Here is a 16,906-nt window from a genome sequence, read left to right as displayed (position 1 = left end):
ATCCATAAAATGGCACAAATTGAAATCGTGCATCACTTGATAGGATACAATGAGAAGAAATCACCATCATGTCTGTGGTAGTCCTGCCAAAATGCATAGCATGAATATAATCATGAGAAAATACTAAACCAAGCTGAGAGACATTCTACAAAATAACTGGCCTGTAATCTTTGGTAATGTCAGGGTCCTAAATGAGTCATTAATTTAGGACTTAAAGAGACATAAGGGACATGACAGCCAAATACAACACATGGTTCTGAATTGTATCTTTTTCTGTAAAAGGCATTATTGGAATAATTGGCATACTTGAATGGTATCTGAGGATTAAATAGTAGTAACGTATGAATATTTATTTCCTGATTCTTGTGGTCATAATCTGGTTATGTAGGAGGTGCTTGTTTGTAGGAAATACAGACGAAAATATTTGGAGGCAATGGGGCATCAGGTTGACAACAAACTCCCAAGTGGTTCAGGAAAAATTTTTCTCTGTAGTACTGTATTTTCAACTTTTCTGTAACTTTGTGATTGTTTCAACATATTCTTTTAATTTTTAGAAGTTTATTGCAGAGTTTTGGTAACATTTGGGATTTTTAAATCTGTTTATAAGTGAGATTGGCCTGGGATTTTTCTTTCTGATACCACATATTGTCCAGTTTTCAAATTGATAGGAGCCTCAAACAGTGAATGGGGGAACTTTTCCTCCCTCCCTTTTTCTCCTTCTTCCAAAAGTTTCTGCAATAAAGAGATGATCTGTTTCCTAAAGGATTGTTTGCTGGCTATTCCAGTAAAAACCATCTGGTGATTTTTAAAAAAAAACGAATTTGGTTTCTTTAGTGGGTAAAGGAGTTTTTTCTTCCTTGAGATAGTTTTAGTAACTTCTTCTAAAATACTGACCATTACATTCAGATTTTTAAAGCTATTTCATTAAAAAACAAGTCAATAATGAAAGACTTATGCTATTTCAAATAAGGGGTAAGGTTATTCAGTGTATTACGATTTTTTTAAAGTTTGTATAGCTTTTATAGTTGTAGTCCCTTTCTCGTTTATAGTTCTATTTGTGCTTTCTCTTTAATTTTAAAAAAATTTTGTTAAATTTATTAGGATGACATTTCCTCTTTTATTCTTGATCAATTTTACCAAAGATTTTTTTTTAGTCTTTCAAATGAGCAATGTTGGTTTTGTTGACTTTCTCTGTTGTATCTTTATTTTCTGTTTTCTTTATTTCTTATTTTTACTGTTTTTAAATTTTTGTACTTTGAGTTCATTCCGTTCTTTGTCTAACTTAAGTTCGCTACGTAACTCAGTTGTTTTCCAAAATTCTGCATAGTAACCACAAACACCTTACTGACATCTAACAGTAAGTATGTGTTGCTCACTCATCAGAGGTCAGGAGGCAATTGGCTGGGCTTCTTGCCCGTCTTGACTGGAGTCATGCACAAGTTTGAGGCTGACTGGATGTGAACTGATACAGGTTGGCCTCAGCTAGAGCAACAGAAATGATATCTACTTCTATCCTCCTGGGAGAGCAGACTAATTTGGATATAGCCTCTCATTTTGATAAGAGGGACCAAGATCCTTAAACTCAGAGCTGGCCTACCACCACCGCTGCTCCATTCTTTTGGTCAAAACAAATACACAGGGTAGGAAAATATTCTCTACCATTGTAAGTACTCCACAGTCATGTGAAAACGGGCCTGGATCCAACAAGGAGTGAAGAATTTAATCTACCACACTTAACCAATACCAATATTTTGCTTTCCCAAACTTTGTTACAGAAAAGTTACAAGAATAATACAGTGAACACCCATACACCTTTCACAGTAGTCACCAGTTGTGAACATTGTCTCATGCTTTAATTCTCGATTTTTTCCTGAATGCTTTGAGAGTTAGCAAACTCATGGTATTGCCCCCTTTGCATGTATTTCCTAAGGCCGAAGATACAATCATCACACTCGTGAAATTTAACATTGGGGTGGCCGGATGACTCAGTTGGTTAGAGTGCGAGTTCTGAACAACAGGGTTGCCAGTTTGATTCCCACATGGGCCAGTGAGCTGCACCCCCCACAACTAGATTGAAGACAATGAGCTGACGGTGAGCTTCTGGAGGGGCAGCCAGGTGGCTCAGTTAGTTATAGCCCGAGCTCAGAGCTCTCAACAACAAGGTTGCCAATTCCCACTTGAGATGGTGGGCTGCGCCCCCTGCAACTAAAGATTGAAGACAGAGACTGGGCTTGGAGCTGAGCTGTGCCCTCTACAACTGGATTAAAAGACAGCAACTTGGAGCTGATGGGCCCTGGAGAAACACACTGTTCTCCATTATAAGTCTAACCACTATGCTGTACACCTGCAACTAACATAAAATAGTGTTTTTTTTAAAAAATAAATTTAACATTGACACAATAATACTATTTAGTTAGAATATGTATACAAATTTTTCTATTAGTCCCAATAATACCCTCTATGACTCTTTCATTTTCTCTTTTCTAATGCAGCCAGTTTTACTTTATTGCAGCTTATGTATTCCTAGCAGTCACCCTGTTTATGGGAACGATGCAGTTAGAGGCACAACACTCAAAAGCTTTATAAGTCACACACACAAACACAGAGACCCTTATAAAAACAGTGGTGCAGTTTTACATGTATTTAGTGGTTAAGATATACATGAATGCTAAAATAAACATGGTACTTTACCTTGAAAAGGTTTAGAAGTTTGTGGAAGTGGGTGTCAGAAGGGATGCAGCTTATGAGTTATTGTCAGATGATGGAAGGAGAGTTCTCTGAAATTGGACAGGAAGTTGTAACACTGTGAATGGGTGTGGCTCGTAACACTTGGTGAACTGAGGTAGCTGGTACATGTGTGAATTGTGTATTCTGCATATGCCTACACAGCTCAGTTTTCTGTGTTTACCTAGTGTTTCTCACTGAAAAAAAATCATACATAAGCAAAAGGGAAATTCATGATTTGCTTGTATTGTGTTGGAACACATTTGTGTGTGTGTGTTTTTAAAGCCTATGAGAACTTACAGTATAAACATTTACACCTCTCTCTTGGGTTAGATTCCCTTTTTTCTAGATACCACTCGCATTCCTTTCCTGGTTTATTTTCTCATTTTGGTGAAGTTCCCCCTTCAGTAGCATCTTGAAAAAATGTGCCTAGAAGGTGAAATTTTTGAGAAATTGCCTATCTGAAAATGACTCTGGTCCTAATACTTCGGATAATTGGATGGAAATCATTTCCCCTCGGTTTTAATGCAGTGCTTCATTTTCCTTTGACTCCAGTGTTGTGTTGAGACACCCGCTGTTCTGTGCTTCCCTCAAACTTATGTTGAGACTCTCTTTGTCCTGGAGCACTGACATTTTATGAAGAACTAACTGCCTTGGTACAGGTGTACTTTCAGTAATTGTGCTGGACACGCACTGGGTATTTCCAGTCTTAAAATTCATGTCCTTAAGTTCTAAGGAATTAACTTGAATTAGTTCTTTGATTTCTTCCCCTCCATTCCTCTGTTCTGACTTACTGACATTACTCTTAGTTATGGGACCTCTGGCACTGGTCTCCACATTTGTAGTCTTTTCCTATCCCTTTTACTTCACTTCCTGGGGAAATTTCCTCAGTTTATCTTCCAATTTTTAATTGAGGTTTTCATGTCTGCCATTATATTTTTAATTTAAGTATTTTTTTCTATAAATATTCCTTTATGATGTGGTGTTTTTGTTCATAGATCTAATACATTCTGTCACCTTTTAGGTTGTTAATGATAGTTTCTTGGAATTTTGTCTTCTTCCTGCGTAGTATCTGCTCATTCCAAGTTTCATTTTGTTTCTTTTCTTTTTTCTTCCTTTCTTTTCTTTTTACTATTTGTTTTGGTCTCTCATCTATTAGATGCTTTCCTCAAATATTTAGTGGTCCTTAGCCATCCACATTTCACTGTATATTTACTGAAAAACTCCAAGCCCATGAATGCGGATTATGGTCTTCACCGTAAGGGGACTTCGTTGGTTTCTCTTCTGGGGAAGGCTCATGTCAGAATCTTTGAGTCTTTTGTCTTGATTTCCCAGAGAAGGACTCAGCTAAGTAAGGACTCCAGAGGTTCTGGCAGTGATTTGGTAAAAAGGACTTGATACCTCCCCTCAATTGTATACAGCCACCCCCCCTCCCTTTTTAAAAAAATCTTTTCTACAGAATAAACTTCTGGGGATAGAGAGGGGTAGTAGCTAGCTTGGGTCGCCACACTGTGGAGAGGGATGAGGAAATCAGGGGGCTTAACTGCTTAAACTTTGAACCAATCCTCTCGTTCTTTTTTTTAAAATTAAAGTTTATTGGGGTGACAATTGTTAGTAAAGTTACATAGATTTCAGGTGTACAATTTGTAGATGATGTATTACAGAAATACAAACAAAATGCAACTTTTGTTTGTATTTCTGTAATACATCTTCTACATATATCACATTGTGTGTTCACCACCCAGAGTCAGTTCTCTTTCCATCACCGTATATTTGATCCCCTTTATCCTCATCTACCACCCCCCCTCACCCTCTGGTAACCACTAAACTATTGTCTGTGTCTATGAGGTTTTATTTCATTTGTTTTTCTTGTTCTTTTGTTGTTTTCAGTTTTATATACCACATATCAGTGAAATCATATTTTCCTCAACTTTTTCTACCTGACTTATTTCACTTAGCATAATAATCTCAAGATCCATCCATGTTGTACTATTTCATCTTTTTTTATGGCGGAATAGTATTCCAATGTATTTACGGTGGCCAAGACATGGAAACAACCAAATTGTCCTTCAACAGATGAATGGATAAAGAAGTTGTGTTATCTATACACAACCCTCTCATTCTTATCCCCACGTTTACCCCATTTCCAGAGGCACCTAGTGTTTCCAGTTTTTGAGCCCTTTGGTGATTTCTGCAGTTAACGTCTTTATGTAAAGCCTACTTAGAGTGCCAATCTTCCACGTGCTTTTCAGTGTTTAAAATTTTCTTTTTCCACCATTCCTATTTTCTTAGTCCTTCTGGGTTTGTACCACTTAAAAAAAAAGTTACTGTTTTATTAAGTGAGATCTGGAGAGAGCAAGGTGCAAAATGTATGTCTAAGTTGTCACAAAATACATAGTATTATAATACATATTAAACATAATACATATTAAAATAAATTTTAATAACTTGAAATTTTAAAGACGATTACACATTTGCCAAAGTTTCAGGGGGTCCAAACGGACAAAACTATAAGATATCTGCCTTCTTCCACTCCTGTACAGTGGAGTGTTTCAGAGGCGACATGATGTGCGATGTAGCAGTAGATGAAGTGCACAAATAATTATGGGAATCCTGCTCTTTTAAGACAAATACTGAAGAGACTGAAAACTGTTTGGGATTCACAGTAGTTTTTAAGAGAATAAAGGGTCATGAGACCAAACTTTGGAGCTCTCCCACTCTAGAGAGTCCTAGTTATAAATTGGAGTGGGAACGTGAGTATAACCGTATAAACATACCCAACACTCTCCTAGTTTTATTTTTTCTTAGGACAGTAACGTAACTTAATCCTCATAGTCATTACATTTAACACCCTCTGGTTTTATTCCTCTTTTGTTTTCTCTCCTAATAATCCTTAGAGAAACTAAAGGAAGCTGCTTGGAAGTTAATCTATGCTGCCGTGTGCCCTAGAGTGTATATATTGTAGTCTCTGCTGATTTAGATAATGAGGAATCAACTTCAGAGCCAAAATGTTAAAACATGCATTTTCATTCCCAAGGGGGTGAAAATTGGCCCTTAGGGAGAGAAAAAAATGAGATATGATGGTAGGCCCATAAACAGATATACAGTACATCTGTGGTATTAAAAGTTTATTGGAGGTGGGGTACAGTTAGGGAAAAACGTCAAAAGGCTTCTTAGAAAAGGATGATAATTAAGACATTAGAAACCCTGTTAGAGATCCTGGTGGAGTGTGATCCTTTAACTTTTGTTTGTATTTCTCTCTCCTATCTCGGGCTTCCTCTATAATCCACACTGTAGAATAGAGGCTGTGACTACAAATACCTTGTAGAGTAGAGGTCCAATACCGTGTTTCCCCGAAAACGAGACCTAACTGGGAAATAAGCCCTAGCATGATTTTTCAGGATGACATTCCCTGAACATAAGCCCTAATGCGTCTTTTGGAGCAAAAATTAATATAAGACCCGGTCTTAATTATTTTCAGGGAAACATGGTAGGTACCTTACAGAAGGAGGTAGCTAGGTAGGTGAGGCTTTTAGCAACCAGAGAGCCTGCACCTGGTCTCTGGAAGGGAGCTTGGCTAGTCCATACTCAGCTCTAGCCATTTGGGGCCATGCTGGAATAGGGGTTGCCTAATTTTACAAAATTGTTTAAAAAAAGAAAAGTCAGAAATCTAAGTTTTATGCAAAATTTATTACTTGTAAACATTAGAAACTAATTAAATAATTTTAAACAACATGCATATCTATCAAAACCTGTATGAGCGCTCCCCCCCACACACACTCACGTTACACACTAGTGTAGTTTCTTCTGATCTGATGAAATGTGTCTCCAAAATATGACTCCTCTACAGCATCCTGAACTCAGAGTTACCTTGCTTCTGTGAATAACCTCAGTGATAAGTCCTCCTGTCCCAAGAGGCTAACCTGTTCTATTTTTGGTTGACTCTAATTGTTTGATGTGTCTACCTCATGGGAAGCAGAAATGCATCTCCATCAAACTTTAACCTGGTTTTCTCCTGTGAGGCCACACAGAATAAGACTAACTCTTATGTGACGAGTTTTCAGATTTGTGAATTTGCTGTGAAATCAAATTTCCATTTCTCCATAGTAGTTAAGAACTGAAACTGTGAAGTCTGGGTTTGAATCTTCTCTTTGCCTCTTAAATAGCTCTGTGATCTTGGGGCTTGTTACTTTAACCTCTTAATGCCTCAATTTGTCCATTTTAAAAAGAAGCATATTACTATAATTTACCTAATAACTAAGAAGTGATACATCTAAAGCTCGCAGCACAGTGCCTAGGATCCAGTACGTGGTCTGTAAATGTTACTTGTTATCCAGATTAAGCATCCTTAGTTCCACCCATTATTCTTCACATACATAGTTTTAAATTTTCTTACCATACTTAGTTTATAGTTTACTCATTAATGAAAGTGATCTGGTTCCTTGTAGGAAGACTTAGGTTTCTTTCCCTATTTCTTGTTCTCTATACCATTCCCCAAACCAGATCATAATTTTATCTTTATATGTGTATGTGTATGTAAATATAAATGTACATACACATATACACACATTCTTACACTCATACTTACATACATTCTGTTCTTTATTCTTGAAGGCATGTGGGAATAAAAACCACTGATGAAACAACTAGCGTGAGACTTTGGCCCCTTTCCCACTTCCTTAATAGAACCCTGATTTTATTCACACATTTTTCTTTCTGTACATGTAGGCCCTATCTCTGGACTTGGAGAGTGGAATCTGATTTGTTTAAAAGTCAGCAGTGGGGTTCCATTATGGCTGTGTGATTTTTGACGTAGGTATGTGATGCAGTTCTGGCCATTGAGACCTGAGCAGAATTGAGTTGGGGGTTTCTGGGAAAGGTTTCCTTGTTCTTAAAAGAGATGCACACGAAGAGATGGTCTCATCTCTTCTGATTATTACTGAGTCTGGCTAAGAGGCTGCTTCACTGAGAGACCTGGGGGTTGGTTGGGGATGGCAGAGTGAAGACATAGGTGGCTGGGTCCTTGAAGACATTGTTGAGCTACTGACCTAACCAATTCTGGAACTGGCCCTTCCTGTAATATCCTGATGTGAGAAACCTTTCTTATTGCTCATGCTGCTTTGAGTTGGATTTTCTTACGTTCAGCTAAAATGATCTTAACATAAAGAAGTCAAGTTATTTAATTCTATTGTGGCTGGGAAATTGGATAAATAGTACTTAAACTTCATGAAGTTATGGGGAAAAATCGAAATAATATAGGTAAAAGGCACTTTGTAATGATAGAGTAATTCCACAGATTTATAGTTCTGTTACATTACCACAAATAGTGTTTGTAGTGGACAGAATGTTTTGCAGAGAGTGAGGCTGCCTGGCTTTGCTAATTGCCAGTTGTATTAATATTGTACAGGTCACTGGACCCTTTAATTACTCCTCTATAAAACAGAATTAAATGATCTTCATAATTCTGGGAAAAGAATATGAGTCTGATCATTGTGGGATTCCCACATGAAAGCCGTTGTGTAGATTAAGGCAGTAGATACAAATAAGTAACTCTTAATTGCAGAAAGCATAATTAACCAGTCACATTGGGGATGCTTCCAGTTTCCCAGGGGCTCTGCTGATCTTAGGGTTTTGAGAAAGTAGGAAAGTTCTACTACTATCAATGTACTTACTGGCTATGAATATGGACTCTCATAGCCTTATAGAGATAGACCCTTGCTTTTAAACCCAACTTTTAAACTTACTCTCCTATATGTGATCAGTATGAATATGTCATCCGTTTTCTTTTTGGTACTATCTCATAATCTGCTGTCATCATTTTCTTCTACCCTCTCCCTAGGTATGTTATTCCCAGACTATTAAATAGCCACTTAAATGGTCTCCTTTTCCCCAGAATCTGCTTTTTCTCCCTCTTTACTCAGCTGTAAAATGAAGTGAAGAGAGGTAATTTTTAAGGTGCTTTCTGGTTCTAGCGTTCTGTGGTTTGTCATTCATTTTTCTCATCAAGTCAGACTGATACCAAAAGAGCTCATCTTTGATTACATATTAGAATTAAATTTAAAAACGTTTTTCATCTGAGGGAGCATTTGCCTGGTATGAAATTCCCTGGGTATGTAAACTTGTTTTTCCAGAAAAAAAGGAAAATATTTTAATAACTTTGTGTAGAAAGATGTATGCTACGTAGCTAACGTAAGAATTGTACGCATAGTTGGTGTTAATTCTGAAATTCTTGTAGATGTGAGTGAGGTTATACTCTGTCACATCATCATAAAATACCCATGGAAAACATTAAAACCAACCATCAACATTTGCATACGTAACATATTTTAGACACAGAATAGCATACTCAGTTTTATTCCTGGACATAGAGGGAAAATCACAAAAGAATCCCAGAATGCAGATTTTCCTATACAACTGGTAGGTTTTGTTTAGATTTTTGTACGTCCTGTTGAGAGATTTTTTTTTTTAATGCTGATACAAAATATATGGTGTCTTTTCCAATACCACTTCTTTAACTCTCCACACCAAATAGTAAGTGTCCTAAAATTCAGTTCAATTCTGACACTATCTAAAGTTACTGTCAGACTCCACAGGATAAAGTGTTCAGTCCCACACAATGGCCCTCACTTCAGATGCCAATTGCAAGTACAGGGTCTCCATGTTACCTGCACTTCTGTCCGACCTGGAAAGGGTCAGGGCCTTGAATATATGACTATTCAGAAAGTGAGTTGTCATTATGTTGCTCCTTCCTTATGCTCTGTGGTCACTTACTTCTTCTGTTAGAGGTTAGTAGAGAGGACAAGGCCGGAAGTGTTTTCTTTTGAGTGTTTGGTAGTAGAATAGAATGCCTTTCCTTTTCCTTCTTTCCTACCTTCATTTCTACCTTCCTACCTGTTTACACTTTTTTTTTTGTTTTTAAAGCTGCTTCTATATGCCAGAGGATAAAAGCTGTCATGGAGTTTTTCTTCAAGACACGTTTTTTTTTTCTAGGAAATGACACCTGAATTTCCACATGTGATGAGATGAGAAGAGGACCAATTGTAGCAGTCTTCTATATTATAAAAAACATTTAATTAGAGTCCTATTTCATTTAGCGTAATTGCAGAAACTTTTAGATAGTCTTTAGTAACGCACAATTTTAATAGTTTAGAGTCTTAACTTATGGGTGTTTAACTAATGTAGCCAGTTTCTTTCATTTCTATAGGATAAACAGCATTTTTTTTTTCAGTAATTCTGATAAGGTGAATTTGAAAGCTTTGCTTTACTGAGGGATGAGTTTTTTTAATTTAATGAATAACCACTTTATTGCAGAAATCATTTGACCTTATAATCCTTCTTTAATATCTTTAATATTGATTTATGTATGGTGAACATCTTTAGATATTTTAAATGCTAAAGCTTGTCATAAAAGACAGTAATGTTATGTATTACAATTTTTTTTAATAACTGAAAAGTTACATCTTTTTTGACCATATGTGATCCATTTATTGTTATGTGTTGAATGTTATACTCCTTAAACAAAAAATAGAAAACAAATATTCTTTGAAATTCTTCACGGCATGTCTGGCCAAGTATTACTTGCTCGGGTGTCTTTTTTTAAAAAAAAATAACTTACATCTCAGAAATGTTTGTGTGAAAGGTGGTATTTGACTAGGGAAGAGAGGACATTATTTGAAACCAGACTTTATGAAATGATGCTATTGTTGGATGAGTTAACACTAATTTTTTCTCCTATAGAGAACTGCTGCAAATAAGACTATGGCTTTATTTCTTGGAATATTGTAATCAGTATAAACTAATTTTTGTTTTTATAAATAAAAAATGCTATTTTTCAAATTTCTCAGGGAGGAAAGAAAACCAGTTGATTAGTCAGTGTGTATTTTGATTTACATTGAATGCTTTTTATTATTCCTTCCAAAACAGACACTCCTTGAATATGCAGAGAAATGGAAAACTTCAGAAGATCCCTTACCTTTATTGGAGGTATACACAGTGGCTATCCAAAGTTATGTTAAAGCCCGACCTTGTCTTACCTCTGAATGTGAAAATGTAGCATTGGTTCTGGAACGCTTGGCATTGTGAGTAGACCTTTGAGCAAATAAAAGATTGGATTTAGCTTTTTTGTTTTAACTTTTTATCTCAGATCTTATGATAGTTTGATTTTAAGTAGATTGTTTAAGGGGAGTCTACTGATACTAGAATTATTCATTTTATTTTACTTCAAATTTTAATAATTATCTGTATTCTTACCAACTTTTTGTTTTATAGAAGCTGTGTTGAACTTTTACTGTGTCTGCCTGTTGAGTTATCAGATAAACAATGGGAACAATTTCAGACACTGGTGCAGGTGAGAATATTTACATATTAGTTTTAATACAGGGATATTTTCAGTTTGCTTTTATTATTAATAAATTATTTGGTTAAACTTTAAAACATCTAAATAATGACAAATATTAATTGCTGCTGTTATTAACACTAGTGTCTTGCATATAGTAGATGCTCAATAAATGTTTCCTAAAAGAATATACGAGTATACATTTAGATAGATTGGTTGAATATTGCACTGTTCTTTAAAATGAAATAATTAGGACTGTCAAGAGCAGTAAGGGAAGACAAAAGAAAATGCCCTCATTTGTATTTAGAAACAGTTTTAACTAATTGCTAAAAATCTGCAATATGCTTTATAACAATTTTAACATATCTAACTCTTGTGAAAACTTTGTGGGGGTAGGTATATTTTTCCCATTTTAAAGGTGAGGAAACTGAGGCTCATACTCTAAAATATTTATCTGCCCATACTTATACAGCTAATAATCACAGCTAATAATCAGCTAATACAGCTTTATCAGAGTAGTTATTTGAACTGAACCCAGGTTCTTCATTCCAAAGCACATGCTTTTCCTCCTAGAGCTGGAACACATGCTTTGTCTCTTTTCTTTCGTGCTTTTATTCAACTTACACGAATACACCACAATTTTGCACTTAGTTGTTTTGGAGCATTATCAAGAACATTAAATTTTGTTTCAAGCACTAGATTGTGCTGGATATATTGTAGCTTCAAGTTAAATTTTGATTAATTGGTTAAAAAGAATGTTCCTGCTAGCTAGTTTCAAAAAGTATAGTTGTCTTTTTCTCTAGCCACAGTTCTTAAAATATCTTTTGGCCTTATGTTTTTCTGTAGGAGATACATTAAAGAGGATTAGCCTCAAATTTTGGAAGCATGTGAAATAAACTATAGTTAGGCAGAGAAATCAACTTTCCTATTTAATATTAAACATTAAATGTATATCAAGTGCAAAATTCTTGAGAGTAGGATTCATCTTAATACCATAGGATTCTATTATGTCTTATATATGACAGGTACTTAATAACTGTCGAAATGAAAGTGTCTTGTCCTGTTTGTCACATTGCAACTAACTTTTTTATCATGTAATTTCTGCTACAGTGTATCAGTCACGTGTGTCTTAGGATATTTTTCTCAGCAAGTGTTTAGTTTTAAGTAAATAATTCAGAACTTATCATTGTTTGGCATTCAGATACACTCTACCATGGAATTAAATAAGTTGTTTATGTACAAATATACTGAATTCCTCATGCTATTTATTTATTTAAGTCAACATAAGATAAACTTTCCTTTTTGAAACAGTATCACTAATTGACACTTTTTTTATAAGAATTAATGAGAAGGAAATAACTCTTTAAATCCTTCTGTGGTAGCTTCAAAGAAATTTTCTTAAAGCACTTGAACTTGTTGCAACGAGAAAGTTTTTATGGCTTTGAGGAATAGACTTTTTGTATAAACATAGCATGCAGTTTTAAGAGTTTCCATGACACTTTGCTCTTATTTCAGAGCTTCCTTGGGGTTATTTTATACCTGCTTAGCAGCATTTGTTTCATTTTGCGTGTGTGTTAACTGTTTAAACATTCCTTTACCCCGCAGAGGATGATAAGCCCCATATATGCAGGGGTTAGTTGCACTCTTCCCTACTACTTTGCGCATAGAAATTCTCAGTTAACATTTTCTGAATTGAATGAAAACTATTGGTCTTTTGTGGCTTGAAGAATATGCCAATTGCATGAACAGTTGGAAAAAACTAATAAGTAAGGTATAGTGTCAGCCTGAATAGTATTTTGCCAAGGCTTTATAATGAATAAATGAAAAATCATGCGTTTGTTTCCTTTTCATTAGTCTTATTGGAATATGTGTAAGTTGTCACTTAGGCCTTGATGCAAATCTGTCATTTATTAATTGTAAAAGTTTTGGGGGAAAATTTTTTTACTAACACAGAGGATGTAAAATGTATAAGGTCTTGTGTGCTGTGGATATTCTGATAGCTTCCTTGAGAAATACATTTTTTCTTGGTTTAGATTTTGGGGAAAAAATAATATGGACTTATTTATAGAAATACATTGTATTTATTTAAAATTTATAATTGATATAATTCTTATCCTTGAGATTTGATTTTAAAAATCAGAAATAAAGGAATGCAGCACTTTGTTATGTGATGTGTAAATTTTAAGATAAGTCTAATTTTTCAAACATTTAGTATTATATTTAAAGCCTGATAAGCTTGCTTTTAAAAATCTGTTGTAATTCTTTGGATGTTTATTTAATATTTATAGGTAGCTCATGAAAAGCTGATGGAGAATGGCAGCTGTGAATTGCATTTTTTAGCTACTCTAGCTCAAGAGACTGGGGTGTGGAAAAACCCGGTACTGTGCACTATTCTTTCCCAGGAACCATTGGATAAGGATAAAGGTAAATTTTCTAGAGAGAGAGAGAGGAAAAAACAAGAATTTATTAGACTAGAAAAAATAAGTATTTAAAATTGTTTTGATATAATTCATCTCAAGATATCCCCAAAAAGGACTATTAAATTTTATCTGAGGTGCTTGAGACCCTTCATCTTTATTTTATTTGGGGGAAGATGTATTTATAGGATTTTACAGTCTTAGCATTACAGAGAAACTAAATTTTTTTCCCAACATCTTTTTAACAGAAGAATTCCGTCTGCAACGTCCTGACAGGTGGCAATCTGGCTTATATTTGATAACTAACTTATTTGACAGATGGAGAAGCAGAAATAGGGTAGTTAAATAATTTTCCTCAAAAGACAATAAGAAATTAATGCTCAAACTATGAAGTCTTCTGTCTCTAAGATTAGTACTCTTTCTCAAACAGCTTATTGCTCAGTCTTATTTTATCCTGCTTTGTTGTTATTGTATGAACTCGGGCAATAAAGAAAGATCCCAGTTAAACTGGCTGGTTGGAAGTAGATGGCTAAATCATTACTATGTATAACACTTAATGTTCAGAGTTCAAAAAGAAGAGCACAGTTTTGTCTTCGGAACTTTTTTTGAGATTATTTTGGAAAGTGTCCAGCTTTCACCTGAATCTTTCCCAAGGTGTTTAACTAGAGAAGTAAACAAGCTGCTTCCATTGTTTATTGCTGTTTTTCATGTTGATTGGGGTCAAACTCTAGGTATTTTGCTCTGTGATAGCAAATTTAGAAGGCTCTGAGAAGGGGGTGTGGAGCCCATTGTTTGAGAACTTTTCTGGTACTTTGGTATTTACCAAAAGGCTTCTGAGTCGATCTCCAAACTCCTCTTTACTTGTTCCTACCAGGCCTCCCCTCTTACTATTTCTGCATGCTTTCCCGATAGTTCTTAGCGTGTGATCTCTTTTCGTAGTTTTCACAAGAAGTTTCTTTTCAATATACCCTTCCTTTGTGGATATCCACAGACTAGCTACAGTGTTCTCAAGGCCTTAGAGAAATGTAGAGTAGACCCTCATTATTTAAAGTAATAAGAACATTTAAAAGTTAAAAATCTTAGATTTTTTTTGCCTTTGGCATATTAATTTTATTCCCATTATATTAATACCACTATGTTTTTATTCCTATAATCAAATTATACTTTTTAATGTTCTCAGCTTTTAGAGATATTGGATGTAATATATTAATAATGATAATATCAAATTACATTGTATGGTTCCTAACAGTTTGAAATGTGCATTTTTATATGAATGGTTTCATTTAACCTTCACAATGGTCCTATGAGAAAGGTAGGCTCTTTACTGTCCCTGTTGTACAGATCAGAAAATAGAGGCTCAGAAAAACTAGTTGTCGTTTCTACATCACATTGCCAGTGATGTGAGCAGAGCCAGGAATTGAAGTCATATCCTCAACCTCTGTCCTTTTTGTAATACACCCTGTTGCACCTAGCCTAATAAAATAAAATTGCACCTAGCTTAAATAAAGAATTAACTCCTTTTTTCTTTTGTCGATTTCTGAAGAGTGTTTTTGCCAAACTCACACATTATGTTAAAGTAGTAAAATGAAACTTACCTGAGCAGAGATTTAAAATTTATTTTAAAAGAAAGTGTGCTCAGTTTCCTTACTTGTTTAAATGTGCCTAGCATTGTTTCTGTTAACAAGCATCTCTGCCCATCTCTGTACTGCTTTATTTCTTGGTTTTCACCTGACGTAGCCACTGGAACAATTTGGGCTATTGCAGCCAAGAGGAGTTTCTGCAATAGAAAATGACCTTAATACAGTTCATGAAGCAACCAGAGAGATGTTATATGATTAAGGGATTTGCAGCCATAATCTTTACTTGATTTTCTGTTATTTAGAATGCTTCTTTGAGGGGAGTTACTTTATGTTAGTCACACAAACCGCAAGTGTATATTCATTTCCGCCTTTGAAAAAGTTGAAGGAAGTAACATTTACACATACATAACTAATTTATTTACGTTTTCAAATTTGATGATGGTTCAAAAGGATGGGAAACTTTTAGCTTTTTATGTTATATATCCAGCCCCTTGGTTTAAATTAATCTAACCTACACCAAGTTTGAAGAGTAGAGCTAGAATTTAGAGAATAATGAGTACAGAGTCAATAGGCTGTGCTCATTAGTTTGTTTATAGTGAAGCCTTTAGGTTTGATGTAGTATTTCAACCATAGATAATCTACTTAATCCTGAGTTGTTTTATTTTTTTTAATTGACCGATTTTGGACCTTCTGAAACCCAGCTAATCCAAAAAATGCTCTTTGATTTGGGGGAATTCGGGTGGACAGGACTCAAAATTAAAAATGCTGGTTTCACTTTAAGGTGTTAACACCTTTAATAAGGTAACTCTACTAACCAAACAACATTTTTCAAGTAGATGGCTTTTGACTGTCACAGGAACTTTAGGCTTACATATTACTTGTGCCTTTCTTTACTCATAATCTCGGGGTTGGAAAGGCACTGAATGCTCATTTACTTTTTTCACCCAGTTTTAGCTCGGTTTTAAAACACCACTGATAAATCAGCCTTTGCTTAAACACTTCTAGAGAATGGTAACTGTGTAGTTCAGTCCATTCTTAGCCTTCTGTTAGAAAATCTTCACTGTGAAAATTGTGAAAACTACATTCTTAGTGTTTTCTGCTTTTGGCTCTAGTGCTACCCCTGAAGCCATCCCAAAGTATAAATCCCTCTTTCATGCCAAAGCACTTTCTTAAAGATTGCCATCATTTCGACAACTACTCATCTTTTCTTCTATAGACTAAAAGCCTTCCTGGTGTGGCTTTTAAATCTACAATCATTTTTAAATGATTAAATTTAAAATATAAATTTAAAATATAAAATAAAAATAAATTAAATCTACAATGATTTTAAATCTACAATCATGATTCCTAATTTTTGAGTGCATTTTGTTTGTTGTACTCCTTAATGTGTAATTCTCAAAACTTAATATGTACCCTAAATATGATCTGGCCAGCTTTGAGGTCATTTGGTACTCTCTCCCCTTCGTCCTAACAATTGATACTTAAGTTACTGTGACTTTAGATGACATTACTTTTTTGGGTAGTCATATCTTTCTCATAGCTCAGTGAGGTTACTAAAACCACAAGAAAATATTTTTAAAATAAATGCTACTATTGAATTATTTACATTTTTGTGCTTTGTTTTTTGGCACGTAAGGTATCACTTTTTTTCTCTCCTTAATTTCATGCTTTAATAGGATCCATTCTGTCTCTATAACTTGTCAAAATCCTTTTAAATCGTGATTTTGTTATTCAAGGTTTTTGTCCTTCCCAGTTTCCTCTAATTAGCATATACTCTGTTGGCATCTAGGTCCTTGATAATAATCATAAAAAGGTCATGTCCAGAACCCTAGCCCCTGGGATACTTATAG

The 16,906-nt window shown here is 35.0% G+C and overlaps 1 protein-coding gene across 4 annotated transcripts in view; it reads left to right on the top strand.

Moving 5' to 3' along the window:
- ZNF292 (zinc finger protein 292) overlaps positions 1–16,906 on the top strand; it is an 84,865-nt gene that overhangs the window by 27,134 nt on the left and 40,825 nt on the right. For 3 of the 4 annotated variants that reach the window (XM_081037495.1, XM_081037496.1, XM_081037498.1), the window contains 3 exons: positions 10,648–10,802; positions 10,993–11,071; positions 13,348–13,483. In XM_081037495.1, coding sequence (XP_080893621.1) covers positions 10,648–10,802; positions 10,993–11,071; positions 13,348–13,483 — 370 coding nt within the window. The remainder of the gene's footprint in view (positions 1–10,647; positions 10,803–10,992; positions 11,072–13,347; positions 13,484–16,906) is intronic. The other variant, XM_081037497.1, reaches the window with a different exon arrangement.

This window comes from Rhinolophus hipposideros (genome assembly GCF_964194185.1).
Source record: "Rhinolophus hipposideros genome assembly, chromosome: 3".
Classification (NCBI taxonomy): domain Eukaryota; kingdom Metazoa; phylum Chordata; class Mammalia; order Chiroptera; family Rhinolophidae; genus Rhinolophus; species Rhinolophus hipposideros.
This window is presented reverse-complemented; position numbering and strand designations above follow the sequence as displayed.